This window comes from Dipodomys ordii, unplaced genomic scaffold, assembly GCF_000151885.1.
Source record: "Dipodomys ordii isolate 6190 unplaced genomic scaffold, Dord_2.0 Scaffold44, whole genome shotgun sequence".
Lineage (NCBI taxonomy): Eukaryota > Metazoa > Chordata > Mammalia > Rodentia > Heteromyidae > Dipodomys > Dipodomys ordii.
In genome coordinates this window covers 4,593,841-4,611,038 of record NW_012267260.1, presented here as the reverse complement: position 1 = coordinate 4,611,038, position 17,198 = coordinate 4,593,841, and the positions used below count along the sequence as shown (strand labels likewise).

At 38.6% G+C, this 17,198-nt stretch overlaps 1 protein-coding gene across 1 annotated transcript in view; it reads left to right on the top strand.

Annotated features, from left to right (window-relative positions):
• Cenpq (centromere protein Q) overlaps window positions 1-7,638 on the top strand; it is a 10,061-nt gene extending 2,423 nt beyond the window's left edge. The window contains exons 2-9 of the mRNA XM_013019220.1: window positions 339-519; window positions 1,018-1,075; window positions 2,068-2,188; window positions 3,065-3,142; window positions 5,029-5,158; window positions 6,137-6,256; window positions 6,393-6,470; window positions 7,150-7,638. Of these exons, the coding sequence (XP_012874674.1) occupies window positions 382-519; window positions 1,018-1,075; window positions 2,068-2,188; window positions 3,065-3,142; window positions 5,029-5,158; window positions 6,137-6,256; window positions 6,393-6,470; window positions 7,150-7,281 (855 nt within the window). The 5' untranslated portion in view covers window positions 339-381 and the 3' untranslated portion in view covers window positions 7,282-7,638. The remainder of the gene's footprint in view (window positions 1-338; window positions 520-1,017; window positions 1,076-2,067; window positions 2,189-3,064; window positions 3,143-5,028; window positions 5,159-6,136; window positions 6,257-6,392; window positions 6,471-7,149) is intronic.
• The last annotated feature ends 9,560 nt before the right edge of the window (window positions 7,639-17,198 follow it).

The window sequence follows — 17,198 nt, the reverse complement described above, 5'->3', positions numbered from 1 at the left end:
TGTCCACGCGCACGGCGGGGGGGGACGTGCGCACCCGTGTCCACGCGCACGGCGGCGGGGTGGGGGGCGTGCGCACACCCGTGTCCACGCAGAGGTGGGGACAGGTGTGGGACTCTGGCCCCGCCCCCTCGCCTCGCCCCTCTCCTTCCCACTGCGCAGCCTTCTAGCAGCTGTCACCTGCTGTCACCCCCTGGGCTTCCTTTTAAATTTTGTTTCAGTGTCTTAAAAATATGCAGTACTTTCCCCAAGCTTTTAAAGAAAATTTAGAACAATAATAGGTAGCCTTTTAAAAAGGAGTTGTGCAAACTTTTATAATACTTGTCCTTTCCTCTTTACAGATTTTTTTATACATTGTTAAAATTTGTACTACTCATATCCAAGATGTCTGGTGAAACAAATGCTTCTAAGAAGAAGTCTACTCAGTTAAAAAGAAATTCTGCTCAGTTAAAAAGAAATTCTGCTCGGTTAAAAAGAAATTCAGAAACGAAAGTTGATGAGGAAGTAGCCTCAAAGAAAAAGGTAATGAAAATCTCAGGTCTGTCATGGCACACCCTGATTACAATTTATCTTCATTAAAGAGAAATAAGTAGAGACTGAGAGTCAGTTTTGTTACAAAATATAATAATTGATACTGCAATTTGGGAACTTTTGTAACATAATTTGTAAATTTCTCAGATTAAAATTGTTTACCTCTATTTCCAAAGCTTTAGCCACGGAATTTTAGGGGGAGAAAGAGATTCAGGGAATTGCTAGGGTTTAAATGAAAAGGGTAGGAATAAGGGTACAACATCCTATAAAGACAGAATTAATCAGAGTACATAACACTATTTCACAAAGTGAGCAGTGATTGATTCAAAACATTCTTCCACACTGAGCAAAAATATCACCATTATTCAAGAGTCACTTTAATATGGTTTTTGGCCTGTAATAAGTGTACACTGTTTTAAATACATAGGACTAGTGTACTACAGAATGGTACTTTTATCACTCCTAATTTATGTGTGTTTTTCTCTCCAGGGTAGAAGAAGCAAAGCAAAAAGAAATAAAATTAATCCAAAGCATCTGTTGCCTGAAGGTAATTGTTTCCTATTCTTTAATGTGTGTCTTTCTAAAACTACTTATAATCATGAACATAGTTCAGCATCTTGCTTATTAATTTGGTGAATGACAAAGAGTAATAAACAGTCACATACGTATTTTTGAGAAAATAGTTACTTTTGAAAGCTAAAATTTTACTTTTAGCAAATACTGTAGAGGCTCATGTCAGCAAAGTTGCTAAGAACTTGAGAAAATTGAAAGTATTCCACAGTCTATCTTATTACTAATTTATTACTAAAAGGGAATTTATTTACACATATGCTTTCTGTTTGGTTCTAATTACTAGTTAAATAATTATCATTGGTTAAATAGTAATTTAATATTAGTAATTAGTATGGAATAACCTTTTTTTTTTTTATGAATATCCCTTCATGGGCAGATTCCCTGCTTCTCATCTGATACCAGGTTCCAGTTTATACTCCATGGAACCCAGTACTTTCTTTTCTTGTGTAATGCTCTGCACACCTGTTATTTGTTTAATGTCTCTTTCCTCCAAAAATTTGTCAAAAGTGTATGTTCTTAGTCCCTTGTAAGTAGAACAGTGGAAACAACATAACTGACATTGTATGTCTAGTTTTGGTTTAAGCCCTCTCTTGCCTTCCAGTTACCACCCAATATTTGGTAAATAGTTACCTAGTCTCCCCACTAAAACTCCTAACAGAATTCAAGTCAATTCTGAAAAGCAAACTTTTAATAACTGTAGCTTAATCTCCATTTAAGTTAATTTGTTTGTGGTTTGTATTACAGTATTGTTTAATAATATTTCAGTTAACTTAAAAGTGAGCAGCAAGTTTATCTTTGACATCTGGCCTGTTGTAGCTATATGATCTGTGAGTTAAACAGTTTAACAACTATATAAAATTCTGTTCTTATAGTGCCATTAACTTTTTAGAGTAAAAGAAAATCACTTATTTAAGGTAAAAGAATGCAAACTTTTGGACTGATCTCTCTCTTCATCAATTACAACAGGACAAGTGAAATGTACTCAGCTAAAACAGATCAAAATAGCATCCAAAAAGAGAAAATCCTGGCAACCTCTTCCAAAGAGTACCAAAGAACATTTACAGATTAAGATAGAATCAGTGATGTTGTGAGTATTCTTTCCTTTTTACTCTGGCTACTCACATACTTCCTATGGATATTTTACTAACTTCTTCATATTTACAGTAATAGACGATTTTCCTATTTCAGAAGGAAGTAAATTAATGTCTTAACGATGCATTGACCTTCAGCAAAAGAAGTCTCTTAATTTTAGAAACTTGAGATTCCATCAGTAAAATAAAACTGAACTATGTATGGTCTGGTCTGCTGTCTATAAAAACTTTTCACTTGATATTTATTTTAGGAAGAATCTGAGTGCATAGTAACACTTTATGTGAAAGCTACCAAGCTACAAGTGCAAAGAAAATAAGACAGAATTCTGCCACTATAGAGCTAAACTGCAGAAGAGCCAGTCATTTAAATTGCTACAGTGTAGTATGAGTTTTTAAAAACAAGCTTGGTTACGTTGCTTAAAATATGCTTAATTTGCTTTGGGTGTTGGTGGAACACCAAAACAACAGCAAATAAAGCCAGAAATGGAACTGTAGCTCAAGTACTAGAAGCTCAGAGGCAGTACCTAGCTGACTTCAAGCTCCAGGAAGGGGACACACACACACACACAAACACACACGCACACATGCACACGCATGCACACACGCACGCACACACGCACACACCTGTAGCTCAAGTACTAGAAGCTCAGAGGCAGCACCTAGTCTGACTTCAAGCTCCAGGAAGGGGACACACACACACAAAATATTTTTAATTTTTTTTTAAAAAGGTTAATTTAAAAGGAAAAGTAATCTTTTCTGCCTAGCAAGTAAGAGAGGTTTATTTGAAAGAATTCAGAAGGAAAAAACAGCTACATTATATTTACAAATTGGGTGTTTCCAACTAATATTTGCTCAATTTTTTTCCCCTCTAGAGCAACTTTAGGCCAGGCTAAAAAAAGTAAACAACAAATTGAACAGATCCAATATCATCTCAACTTCTTACATGAAAGGTAATACAGATATGCAGTTTAAAATGACAAAACTGTAATTTATTGTCTTGTTCTTACATTGATATTTGTGAAATGTACTTTTTTTGTTTTAAGAAAGCAGATAGTTCAGAAATAAATGTTTAATTTCCCTGGACTAATGGCAAATGTGTTACTGAAACAGCATAAATTTCAGAAAATCTGTATAACCTCCTCCAAAAAAAATCATGATACTCTTGTTGCTACTTCTTACAGTTTGTTATGTCAGTATTTGAAAACTAGTTATCAACTTAGTATTTTGCTTGTGGTTATTACTTTGAACAAAAATACTAATTAGTTTTAATAAGTATAATTTTCATGGGATGGATATGGAGTTTGACAGCAGGGTACAGATTGGAGTGCTAGAATATGTCTTATAAACTGCTTAAAGATATAACAGCCTAATGTTAAAGAACAAGAAGGGAACCAAAAAGATAACAAGGAAGCTAATACAAATATGATAAAACTAGCTCTTGCTTAACATAGGATCAGTCGCCCTTTCTTGTATAAATGAGGGTATTGCAGTATGTAGGAGCTTCTGCCACAAAGGTCATCTTGCGTTACCAGCACAAAGATTGATTTACATCCCACCAAGTACATAGTCTCTTCATCCTGTGGCAGCTTTTTGGAGTTAGTTAGTTAGCTTGCTCTGTTTTTCCTCAAGTGTTGCTGTCACAATTCATTTTCTTTCCTTTGTTATTGTTCAGATTTTATTAGGGATTTACTTTGGTACAAATAGAGTAAAGACAAATAAAAAAAGGGAGGTCCTGCTTGAAATGCAAGGGTCCAACTCAAAAATGTTGGCCAAGCCTTTAATTCTAGTTATTCAGGAGGCTGAAATCGGAGAATTTTGCTTGAAAAACCTGAGCAGACTTTTTTTTTTTTTTTTTGGTCAGTCATGGGGCTTGAACTCTGGGCCAGGGCACTGTCCCTCAGCTCTTCAGCTCAAGGCTAGCTCTCCACCCCTTTAGCCACAGCGCCACTTCTGGTTTTCTGAGTGGTTTATTGGAGATAAGAGTCAGTCTTTTCCTACCCAGTCAACTAGCAAAAATGCATAAGTGGAGGCATGGCTCAAGTGGTAGGTAGCGTGCCAGCCATGGATGGAAAAGCTGAGGAAGCACATGAGGTCTTGAGTTGAAGCTCCAGTGCTGGCAACAACAACAACAACAACATGACAACCTTGAGCTAAAGAAACGGTCAGTCATCTAGGACCCCTAATTTGTAGAGACAACAGAGTGGCAAATGGGTGTTGATTACCATTCTGAAGCCTAGAGAGGTCATGTAGCCTGACCCAGAACACAAGCACAGCGGGTAAGTTTCAGGAGTTCTCTTTAACAGACTTGATGTCCAATGTTCTGACTGTGTATCTGGGGAACTTTGAAATTCTTTAACGTCTCAGAGAAAGTTAATAGCCCTCAGGTTTCCCTGTTCTTAGAACCTTACATCCAGCAAAGGAGAAGACGACGGTATCAGGCTGGTTGCTCTGGTTTTTCAGTTTATTTCCTGGTTAGTTTCTTAGCCTGACCTGTTAGTACTTACTACTTAAATTTCCCAAGTGATCACATCTCTCCTGCCTCAGCATGTGTTGAAGGTAGGCTTTTACTTTAAGGAGAGTTGGTGAGAGTCCTAGAGATCTAAGCATGATTTAGAACATTGGACTAATGAATACACCCTTCCACATAACTGATTGATAAGCTGAAAAAGGAAGTGGTGATGTTCTTGTAGGGAAGGGCTGCGTCCGTGGGAGCCACAGTCAGCGAAAAATGCTAGAGCCCTAGGTCTTGAGGGCAAGAGTAAAATGTAAACTGCCCTAACACAAGCAGTGCTAGCAGTGTGCAAGAATAAGATCATGTTTTTATTCTACTCATGAGTTTGATACAGGAATGTGAAACCCTGAAAGCGCCTCACAGAAAGCTGAACTATTTAACTGATGTTTCAAATCTACTAAAGATGGAGCAGGCACAGGAAGTAGCTAATGAAGCAAGTCTGATGTCATTGCAGGTATGAAATTTGAATGATTAGAGGACAAGGGAAGAGACTAGATGTTTTAAATCATCATGATATTCTTCCAGTAGTAAATACTAGATTTTTCCTGTGTATGTGTGTGTGTGTATGTGTGTGGTATTAGCAATTGAATTTTTACTCAAGACCTTGTGCTTGTGTTCTACCCCTTGAGCCACATCTCCAGCCTCATTTTGTATTGGTTATTTTTTAATTTTTGAGGTAGGATGCTGGCCTAGGCTGTGATCCTCGTACTTTTGCTTCCTTGTGTCTCTGGTCATAACAGATGCACCTTTCCCCAAACACAGTTACTGCGTTTCTGTGTGGATGGGGCAGGAGGCACAGAACCATGCCCAGCTATAAATAAAATGGGATCTTAAGAACGTTCATGCCTGACTTTGGCCTCAGTCCTTTCTGCCTGCCAGTTAGTTAGCTAGAATTACTAGGAAACAAGCCTAGAAAATTTTGAACTGAACTGTCTTAATATTTTTAATTAAATCATAGCTCAATGACTGAATGCTTTAGACTCTTAAAGCATTTTTGTTTCATCCTTCCTATGACAAAAAAAATATTATCATTAGAGCTAATGTGGATTTATAAGCTAAGCACTTGATAGCTGTCTCCCTCAATCCACATGTTGCTAGGTTGGTGGGGAGTTCTTTGTTTTTCTGCTGGTGCTGGGGGCTTGACCTCAGGACCTCTTGCTTGCAAAGCTGATAGAGTACCACTGAGCTATGCCTGGAACTTTACTAAGTTTTTGAGGGAACAGAAACAGAACATCTCTCCTTATCCCAATAAATTAAACCTCTTTGTAATACATTGTTACATTGGTAAGGCAGCTTTCTGGGAAATTTTTCCCCCAAAATTAATATTTTCTTACAGAAGAGTCTTCATGTCTGAGCTGATATAATTTGTTAAGGTGGAGTTTATGGAATATAAAATACTGTTGTTGTTGTTGTTGTTGTTGTTTTCCTTCAGGAAGAAATAAATAAAACAGTGGGAGCAATAGAAGTTATGAAAGAGAATATTGAAAGCATTAAAAGCAAAGTTCAAAAGTTGGCACGTGATACAAAAAAAGAAGAGGAGATAATACAAAAGGTAATTGTTTTAAAAAGTACATTACTGGAACTTAGATGTACTTGTCAACACATAAATTTACCAAGACTACTTTTGAGTAATAAAATGAGAAAAGTCTGCTTTTTGAAATAATCTCTAGCTTTCTGTTTCAATCCAGGTACATCAGTTAGGTACCAAAGGGCTACTTTCTCTTCCAAAACTTTGTCAGGAAAGTCTCAAAGCACCCACACTTCAAGTAAGTACTTATGTACCATATTGACTATATCATTGATTTTATATTACATATGTAAAAAAATCATCCTGTGTTAAAACAAATTGTTTTCTCTATGTTGATTATATAGTTCAAACTATATAATAACTGTGGTCAGTAGCCCTATAACATTCCATTGCATAGATATATCACAATGGTCCATTACTGATAGAAATAAATTAATTTTTATGAAAGATAATCCTGGATATACCCAAATAAAAGAAAATAGCAGTTACATTCATAAAATGTATCCTTCCTCGGAAGACTCTTACACTCCACCAGTGATCAAAGGACCAACCAAGAATGTGAAGAAGATGGGGTGGGGGGGAGGGGGGAAGGAGAAGGATTGGGATGGGGAGGGGGGAGGCTGGGAAGGGATGGGAAGGGTAAACAAAGGAGGAGGCTGCAATGCTTGGTAAGAAATGTATGCATTATCCTGCCCATGTAATTGTAACCCCTCTGTACAGTATGTTCACAAATAAAATAAAATTTAAAAAAAGAATGTGAAGAAGAAAAGATGGGTTTGAAAGTTGAGTTACAATGAGTTGAAAATATGAATTTGAGTGATAGATATTTGATATTATTATGATTCTCTAAAGAACAGGTATTTGGCATTTTTCATAATAAAATGTTGAAAAGGTAATTAATGCTTTTTTACCTTCAGGAAGAAATTTTGGCAATGATTCCAAACCAGAAAGCTCTTCTAAAGGACTTGAATGTTCTTCACAATTCATCCCAAGTGCAGAGCATGTCAGCATTCATTGAAGAAGCTTATGAGAAACTAGATCCTTCTTGAAGTGCCTTTGTTTTCATGTTAGTATGAATTTATAAAGTTAGAATCTCTGGTATTACAAGGCAGTTGCTTGTGCAGGAGTTCTTTACCTGTAATACGCACTTTAAAGTTAGCCGGGGTGGTCTATTATTAGTATCTAAGGGTCCTTGAAACTGTGTTTATATAAGTTGCATATAAATCGTGCAGCTATTTGTCCAAAACTATGAAGTAAGAATAACCATGATTTTATACTTTAGAATGGCTGCTGAGATCGTTAAATAATTATCGCAGAGGAACTGCTATGCTGTGGCTTTGTGTGTTAGAAGTGTTTACATATACTGCACCTGATGAATAAAAGCACTAGTGTCTGCTGTCACTCATCTTCTAGCTCATAGTTGCATATCTGTTTCCCTTCTTGCTTGAGAACAAGTCAGAGAGGGGAGGGACTACTCTAGTGTTCTGAACTTCATGCCTCCAACCCAGAAGGGTTACCCAGGGTCGGGGTACAAAACCTTCCTGGACCTCTTTGGGATTCCCAGTATGAAGTCCTCTAAGACTTAGCATTCTTGTTTTATTATTATTATCCTTATGTAGTGTACAAAGGAATCTCGTTTTTATCATTCTTCTTGATAATATTCTCAAAAGGTCGTAAGTCCCTCTTTGAAAATTAATTTCTACCATGACAACACATAAGTGACCCTAGCAATGAAATTGGATCTTTTGGAACATTGGTGTTAGTGGGTTGGTAAAAGGGTTGATCTCCTGAAATTAATAGTTGGTCTGTTTCAAATTAGTTGGAGTGGTTACTACATTTTTGATGGTAAGACATCAGGTAATATACAAGGCAAGCAAACTCATAAGGAAACATCATTGTTCTACTTTTTAGTCCCATAGCTTAGACTCAGGGCCTGGGCCCTGTCCCTGAGCCTCTCTGTGCTCAAGGCTAGTGCTCTGCCACTTGAGCCACAGCACCACTTCCAGCTTTTTTAGTAGTTTATTAGAGATAATTATCTCACAGACTTTCCTGCCTGGCCTGGCTTCAAACATGATCCTCAGATCTCAGCCTCCTGTGTAGCTAGGATCATAGGCGTGAGCCACCGGTACCCAGCTGTTCCACAGTTTTTAACAGCAAATGAAATGACTGGAAGAAAGTAAACAAATTGCCTGCGCAAATGTGGCATTTTCCTGCAGGAAAAGGTCTGTCTCCTGCCAATAGAATAATCACATAGTTTTTTTCCAAATTGGTTCCCTTCTGGTTAGGAATAAACTGGGCTGGGAGCCCTTGACTCTAAACCCAGTACTTGGGCTCCACAACAGGCACCAACTCTCCCTGACCCCTAGATATTTCCTTCTCCCAACCATGACTCCATGATCAAGTCCGTCTCCCCAGCCTTGGGTGAGCAGGACAAACAGGACTTGGGCCTCTCTTCTTTACAGAATCAGGAGAACACACAATTTGCCAGCAAGTTACCATCCTGGGGGAAAAGCAGACCTCTGCAAAGCTTGATTGTGACCCACATAGGAACTTTGACCTGGACTGTTGGCCCTGATAGTGGAGAGCAGTGACAGATCCCATGTCCTAGGCCATGAGCCCAGACGTAGTGAGATGAGGTTAAACTTCCCAGAGCAAATCCATCCCTCACAGAGCCACTGGTTCTAGCTGTTGTACGTGTGAACTGGCCAAAACAAATTAGCCATCCTTCCCACAATTTGGTAGTGTGTGCTGAAAGCAGAAGAGTCCTCAATAAGGGTAACGTTAAACTCTGTAAGTAGTGCCTATTAAACCTATGTTTTGGATCAGACTGGACTTGTAGAAGTATTTCTGCCTTATGCCACTGTCACTGTCCTAGTTAGAGATATATTTTATATTTCCTGGGGAGAGTAATGCAACACCAGAATCTTCTCTGATTTGCTGGTAGCCTGCAAATGTGGCATATACCCTCAGTAGGAGTTGGATTTTGACTCCTGGAACCCTGGTGGGAATTCCTGGTGTGAAGATGGAAATCCAAATTTACTCCTATTGGTCACTTCTGTCCTGTGTATCAGAAACTAGAAAGAATAAAGGCTTTAAAAATGACATTTGGTGAGAACCAAGTCTGTGGGCTCTCTGAGCCTCCTGTACACTTTTCCACTTGGACTTTATTTGCAGTCCCCGAGGAACCACAGAGAACAGGATCCAGAAGGCCCTGTGAGTTTGAGTCCATTGTCTGGCACTGCCCAAGGCTGCAAAGAGAGGCCACTAACCCTTGGCTAGCAAATTCAGGGACTACAGAAAAGACCTGGGAGAGGAGAGGAAAGCCTGAAGTGTTGGGACCTGAGCATCCATCAGTATCTAGGATGTGTGGTTGTCACTGTTATCAGGGGGGTGGTCTCAAATGAGGGTGATCCTAGGTTCTTGGTATCTTGAACTAAGAACTGAACAAACAGAAGCACAGCTTTATTGAAGTGAAATGCACAGAGTGAAGTGGGAATACACTCCATGACGTAAGAGTGCGCCTGAGCAAAAGAGCTCCAAATCCCTGAGGAATGGCATCTGCACAAGGTGGAGCTGGTGTGGGTTGAGAGGAGAGTCGCAGGGTCTCTCACATAAGAAATTCGTTGTGAAGGCTGGGCAGTTCTGAGTGGAAGGTCTTTGAACTGCAGACCCATGTCCATAATGCATGTTTTATACATAATGCATAAGCAAAAACCTTAATTGGGCTTTTCACAAAAGATCCTCCAAGGACAGCCAGGTGGAGCGCTGAGCTTGTCCCTCCCTCTGAAAGGAGGTATGCTTTGCTGGAAAGAATCTTGGGCATCAGGATGTGGCATTCATTCTGACGACAACATTGAATGGTAAATTTTATCAGAGCCATAGGGTGGTCTTGGGATGATTTTCAAGGGGTCTTGGGGTCCTCTTTAGGGAGAGCAACCTGGGAAACTATAAACCCTATATTATCTGCCTGCTTCAACTTTACCAGAGCACAGCATTAACCTTGACCCTGGAGATACTCAGAGAAGAAGTGTCATCAGACGCATGCCCGGAGGTTTGGGGGTGGGGTCACTAAGTAGCAAAAGGATGAAAATCCAGACTCTGTACTCTTCTGGATAAGGAAGTGAAGCAGTAAGTTACATGCCATCTCTCTACCAAATTTGTACCAATTTTCCCCAAACCTCTGGCATCAGAAATGCTTGGGGTGGCAGAGGGGCACAGAGAGGCACTGCCCAGCAGAAAGAGGGTATCTGGACTGTGTGCCTGGATGGAGATGCAGCAATTAGACCTCGAAACCCAAAGCAACTGCAGCCATTCTTAATAAGGAAAGTGTATTAGAGCACAAAAATGGTTCAGGCATTTTGGACATACTAAAAGTTCAGCTGAGAGATGTCTGCTTCCTTTAAATTTTTTATTATTATAAAAGATACAGAGGTTACAGTTTCATAAGTTGGGTAATGAGTACATTTCTTTTTTATAATTCACCCCTTCCCTCTCCCAGTTTTTCCCTCCCATTTCCACCCACAAATTGTACATTGCATTTTCAAGGTAGTGTCTAGTGAGTACCACTGCTGCATTTGTTCACCCTTTGTCCCTCCATTTCTGTATCTCCCCTACACTCCCAAAAACATATAAATAAACAGGACATAAGGGGAAAAAATAGCAACAAGGAAAAAAAAACCTGTTTCCATTTTCTGGAGTTCATTTTGATAAATATTTTTTATGACCAGATGAACGTAGGCATTGTGTCTTTGGTTCCTCTCATAAAGAGTATCTCCTTTGTCTCACTGTATATGGACGCCTAGAGTCCTGGCCACTTATCCTGTTTCAGTGTATTTTAGGTCTAGCTTCCTCATATGAGAGAAAACATGTCATTTGTCTCTCTGAGCTTGGTTTACCTCACTTAACATGATTTGTTAGAGGTGTATCACTTCCCTACGAAGGACATAAACTTATTCTTCCTCATGTCTGTGTAAAAATTCCATTGTGTATAGGTACCACGTGTTTTGGATCCATTCATCTATTGTAGGCTATCTGGGCTGTTTCCATATTGTGGTTATTGAGAATAGTGCAACAAAGAACATGGATGTACAAGTGTCTAGGGCTTGCATTATTCAGGGGAGATGCCCAGGAGGGGTATGGCTGGGTCCTAGGAAGATCTATGTTTAGGTTTTTGAGGAACCTCCAGACCGCTGTCCAGACTGGTTGTACTAGTTTACATTACCAAGAACAGTGCAATAGGGTTCCTTTTTTCCCCACTTCCCTGCCAACATCTGTTGTTCAAATTCACAATGTTGGCCAATCTAACCGGGGTGAGATGGAATCTCAGAGCTGTTTTGATTTGCATTACCTTTGTGGCCAGGTATGATAAGCATTTCCTCATTTGTCTCTGCCTTTCCTACCTCTTCTAAGAAATGTAGGCCCCATGGTTTCCCTTATTTGCAATAACTAGTATATGTCTGAGTCAAGCAGAAAAGGTCAGATAAGTTGATGTTAGGGAAATGAACCCTAAGATAATATTCAAAAATTTTTTTCTTTTCAGGTGATTGTTTCTAACACATTTTGGGGGGGGGGGGTGTTCTGGTCGTTGGGCCTGAACTCTGGGCCTGGGCGCTGTCCCTCAGCTCTTCAGCTCAAGACTAGTGCTCTACCACTTGAGCCACAGTGCCACTTCTGGCTTTTTTTCTTTTTGCTTATGTGGTGCTGAGGAATTGAACCCAGGGCCTCATGCATGTAAGGCAAGTGCTCTACCACTGAGCCACCTTCCTAGCCCCTCTAACACATTTATAAGATTATTTCTTTGTTGCTTTGTATGTCCCTCCCCCACGGTATAACCCCTGCTTTCACTGTATTTGAAGTTGGTGTAATTTGTGGAGGAGAAGGGAAAAAACAAATCGTTTAAATAGGGATACAGGTGGATCCATTGCAACAATGAGATGTACAAGTCTTTATGTTGAAAACGAACTTTACAACTTTGGTGGGTGGGGAGGAGGGTTGGGTGGAGGAGTGGGGGGAGGATGGGAAGGGATGGGAAGGGGAAACAAAGGAGGAGGCTACAATGCTTGATAAGAAATGTGCTCATTATCTTGCCCATGTAATTGTAACCGCTCTGTACAGTATTTTCAGAATAAAAAAAAATAAAATAGAAAAAAGAAGTGTTTCCTTACTTAGCTCCTTTATGATTGGTTTATTAGTTTGGGATGGATTCATTTCTTGAGCTCCTTGTGTGATTTTGATATTAGGCCTTGTTGTATGTATTGCTGGTAAAGGTCTCCCAGTCTATGTCGTCTTTCTAGTTGAGTAACTATGTCCTTGCTGTGTATATGTCCTTTTCATTGTATATCTTTAGCTCCCTTATCAAATATCAGATAACTAAGTGCATGGATTTAGTTCTGGGTCTTCTATTGTGTTCCATTGATCATCAGGTCTATTTTTGTGCCAATACCAAGCTGTTTTTGTTATTATAGCTGTGTAATAGAGCTTGAGGTCTGGGATTGGGATTCCACCTGCATTGGTTTTGGGTTTTTTTTTTTTTGCCTAAAATTGCTTTTGCTATTCAAGGCCTTTTGTTGTCCCATGTGAAATTCTGGATTGTTTTTTCTCTCTCTCAGTAAAGAACATCATTGGGATTTTGATGGGTATTACTAGATTATTTTTGGCAGTATAGCCATTTTCATGATGTTAATTCTGCCTATCCATGAACATGGAAGTTATTTCCATTTCCTGATGTCATCTTTGATTGCTATCCATGTCTTTTTAATAGTTTTTGTTTAAAGGTCTTTTGCTTCCTTGGTTAGGTTTTCCTGAGGCTTTTGAAAATAGGGTTATTTTCTTGATTTTTGTCTTTGCTTGTACATTGTTGGAATGGAGTAATGCTACTGATTTTTGTGGGTTAATTTTTTATCCTGCTACTTTGTAAAAGTTATTGATCAGAGCTAGGAGCTTGATGATGGAGCCTTTGATGTCCTTTAGATAAGATCATGTCATCTGTAAATAAAGATAGCTTGACTTCTGTTTTCTTTATGTCTTTTTCTTGCCTTATTGCTCTGGATAGGAATTCCAGAACTATATTGAAGAGGAGTGGGGAGAGTGGACATCCTTGTCTTTTTTTCTGAAATGGTTCTAATTTTTTACTATTCAATATGATGTTGACTGTTGGTCTGTCATACATAGCCTTAATTATTTTGAGGAATGTTCCCTCTATTCCTAGCTTCTCCAGAGCTTTTAATGTGAATGGGTGTTGGATTTTGTCAAAGGTGTTTTCTGCATCTATTGAAATGACTGTGTGCTTCTTGTCTTTAGCTCTGTTAATGTGATGTATTACATTTATTGATTTATGTATGTTAAAACAGACTTTCATCTCTTTCATGATCATAATTTTAATTGCTTGCTGAATTCTGTTGGTTAGTATCTTATCAAAGGGCTTTACTTTGTTCATCAGAGAGCTTGGTGTGTAGTTCTCTTTCTTCATTGGATCCCTATCTGGTTTTGGGATGAGTGTGATGAGTTTGGAATTGATCCTTGTCTTCCTATTTCACAGAAAAGTTTGAGGCATGCTGTGTTAGTTTAACTGTCTTGTAAAATTCAGCCATGAATGTATTGGGACCTGAGCTGTTCCCTGTTGAAAGGCTCCTGACTACATACTCAACTCATTCAGTTATCTTCATGGTTCAGCTTAGGCAGTGTGTATGTATCAAGGAATGTATCCATTTCTACTAGATGTTTCCATCTTATCTGAATTTAGGTTTTGAAAGAATTCCTTCATAATCTTTTGGATTCCTGGGATGTTTGTTGTAATGTTTTCTTTGGCATCTCTAATCTCGTTGATTTGAGTCTCTTCTGATCATCATCAATTTAGCTAGTGGTCTGTCAATTTTATTGATTTTTTTCAAAGAACCAGCTTTTTGTTGAGTTGATTTTATATATAGTTATTTTATGAATTTCATTGATTTCTGCCCCAACTGTTGCTGTCTGTCTAGTAGCTTTTGGATTGGTTTGTTTCCGGTTTTTCTAACGCTTTAGTTGCCTCTTGTGTTGTTTCTGTTTTCTTTATAAGCGTGCTTAGAGCTATGAACTTGCTTCTCAGCACTGCTTTTGCCTATCCCAGATGTTCCTGTATGATGATTTGTAAGGAATTTCTGATTTCCTCCTTTATTTCTTCAGTGACCCATGCGTCATTCAGAAGTATATTGTTCAGCCTTCATGTGTTTGAGTGTTTTCTGCAATGTGTTTTGTTGTTGAAAACCAGTTTGTAGCTTCCCTTAAAAGAAAACAACCCTCAAAGCAGAATAATTCTGTGTGGCAAAGTATGCTTAGAAACTAAGCCCATGTAAACAAATGCTAATCTTGACAGGTGCAACTGCATATTTTTGGTAAACAGAGAATGGCAAGAAATTCTATCCAGCCAAATACAAGGAAGTAAATCTTTTAATTATAGATTCTCCTACAGGTGTCTTATAAACAAAGCCTTTTTGTGAAAGATATGCTCAGTGGAGAGTTGGAGAAATACAAGGGTTCATATGAAAAGAACTTAAATAAATGAGATAACATACCTGTGCGTTTTGTCTCAAATTAACCATATCAAATTATCTCACTTCAGCAGGTCTACTGATTGCCCCATTTTCAGTTATATTCTGAAATTTTCCCTTTTAGCAAAAACAAAAAACAAAAAACTTTGCTAATCAATTAAAAGAGCCATTCTATTGTTTTAAATCCTGTTGACATTTTATATAAAGTCTTTGAGAATTATGCATTTTCCTATTTGTATCTAACATATGTTAGTGATGCCCTAGAGTTCTTTTTTTTTTTTTTTTTGGGTCCGGTCGTGGGGCCTGAACTCTGGGCCTGGGTGCTGTCCCTCAGCTCTTCAGCCCAGGGCTAGCGCTCTACCGCTTGAGCCACAGCGCCACTTCCGGCTTTTTTTCTTTTTGCTTATGTGGTGCTGAGGAATCGAACCCAGGGCCTCAGGCATGCAAGGCAAGCGCTCTACCACTGAGCCACCTTCCCAGCCCTGCCCTAGAGTTCTTTATTAATAAGAACTTTGTTTTATGTGGACATTTTGTTTGTATTATTGTAATATTTTCCAGTTTGTAATGTATATTTGGCTTCTTTTGAAAAAAATCATATTTCAAAAAGTTCAAAGTTAACCAGGTACCAGTGGCTCATGCCTGTAATCCTAGCTACTCAGGAGGCTGAGATCTGAGGATGATGATTTGAAGCCAAGCCTAGGCAGGAAAGTCTATGAGGCTCTTATCTCCAATAAACTACTCACAAAAAGCTTGAAGTGGTGATGTAGTGTAGCTCAGGGGTAGAGTGCTAGCCTTGAGCCCAGAGAGGCTCAGAGACCGAGACCAGGCCCTGAGTTTAAGCCCCAGGATGGGGAAAAAAATTCAATGTTTTGTGTAATCATATTTCCTTTATGATTAAACTTAGGGTTATATACTTATAAATATTTATTACATTAATCTCAGTTAATTCACTCATAATTTCTTTTGGTTCCTGTTTATTTACTTATAATCCGCTTGTTCCTGGTTAGCCAGTTTTCTCAAGACCATTTATTCAATGATATATTATTATCTTCATTTCATCTGAAATCCTGATCTTCATCATATGCTATATTTTCACACTCCATATTAGACATTAGGATTTTTTTAGAGTTTAAAGTTTCTGTCCTTGTTACCTTATCACAAGTCAAGAGCTTTGTTGTAGTTGACTTGACCTGTGTGTGGGAGGAATTAAATAGGTAAGGACGTTATTTACCAGGACTCCTATTTGAGTTACTAGAGCTGTGTGCAATTGACGTTTAATTTTATTTAGATCATAACACCATAATTCCTTTTCCTTCCTCCTTCCCTTTCTCTTTTCTGACTCTTTTCTTTTCTTCTTTCTTTCCTTCTCTTTCTTTTCTTTCTTTCCTTCTCTTTCTTTTCTTTATTTCTTCTTTCCTTCCTTCCTTTCTTTCTTTCTTCCTTCCTTCCTTCCTTCCTTCCTTCCTTCCTTCCTTCCTTTCTCTCTTTCCTTCCCTCTCTCTCTTTCTCGTTCTTTTTTCCTTCCTTTCTTTCTCTATTCCTCCCTTTCTCCCCCTCCCTTTTAGTGGAACTAGGCATTGAATTCTAGGCCATTCTACCACTGAAGTTATGCTTCAACCTTTTTTGTTTATCTTTTCAGATAGAATCTCCTGCTTGCATCCTGGGAGTCCCCTCCAACCACCATGCAGCTTGGCACTACAGGTCTGAGCTGCCCAGGGCCTAGATGTAAATGAAGTCTTAAATTCATCACAAAACATATGGATACAATTTCCCTTGGTGCTGCTTTTCCTTTTCACACATGCACCTCCCCACGCAGACACACGCATGCGCGCGCGCGCGCGCGCGCACACACACACACACACACACACACACACACACACACACACACAAGAAAGAAACCGTTCTAATTAGTTCTGATACTTATAGGGGACAATGAACTTTGAATAGAAGTTTGTGCTGGATTCACTTGGAAACAAGGTGTAACTCCCATTTGGAGATAGCTTTGTATCTTTCTGAGTCTATAGATAACTTGATCTCTAACTTTTAAACGTTTTCCTAAAAAAACAGAAGACAGTGAGGGAAAGAGTGACATTGTTCAAAATGTACTCTTTACCTCACTTATGCAAATGTAATATCACTGTATAATAAATTTAAAAAAATTCTCCTGAAAATATCACAATCCCAGCATAGTTTCTCTTACGCAAATTGCTTCTCAACTTTTAAAGTCCATTCTATTCTGTTAATATTTAGAAAGAATTACACAAATGTAGGATTCTTAGAACCACAAATAGATATTCATTCTCTCAGTAACATCTTTACTCTCTATATCAGGCTTATTAACTCAAGGCAGTTGACATCTAAACATCAAAAACAATTTCTCTAGTCACTTTCAATTACCATCTGACCATTGTATTTCTTAACCCTGTGTCTTTGGGTATAGA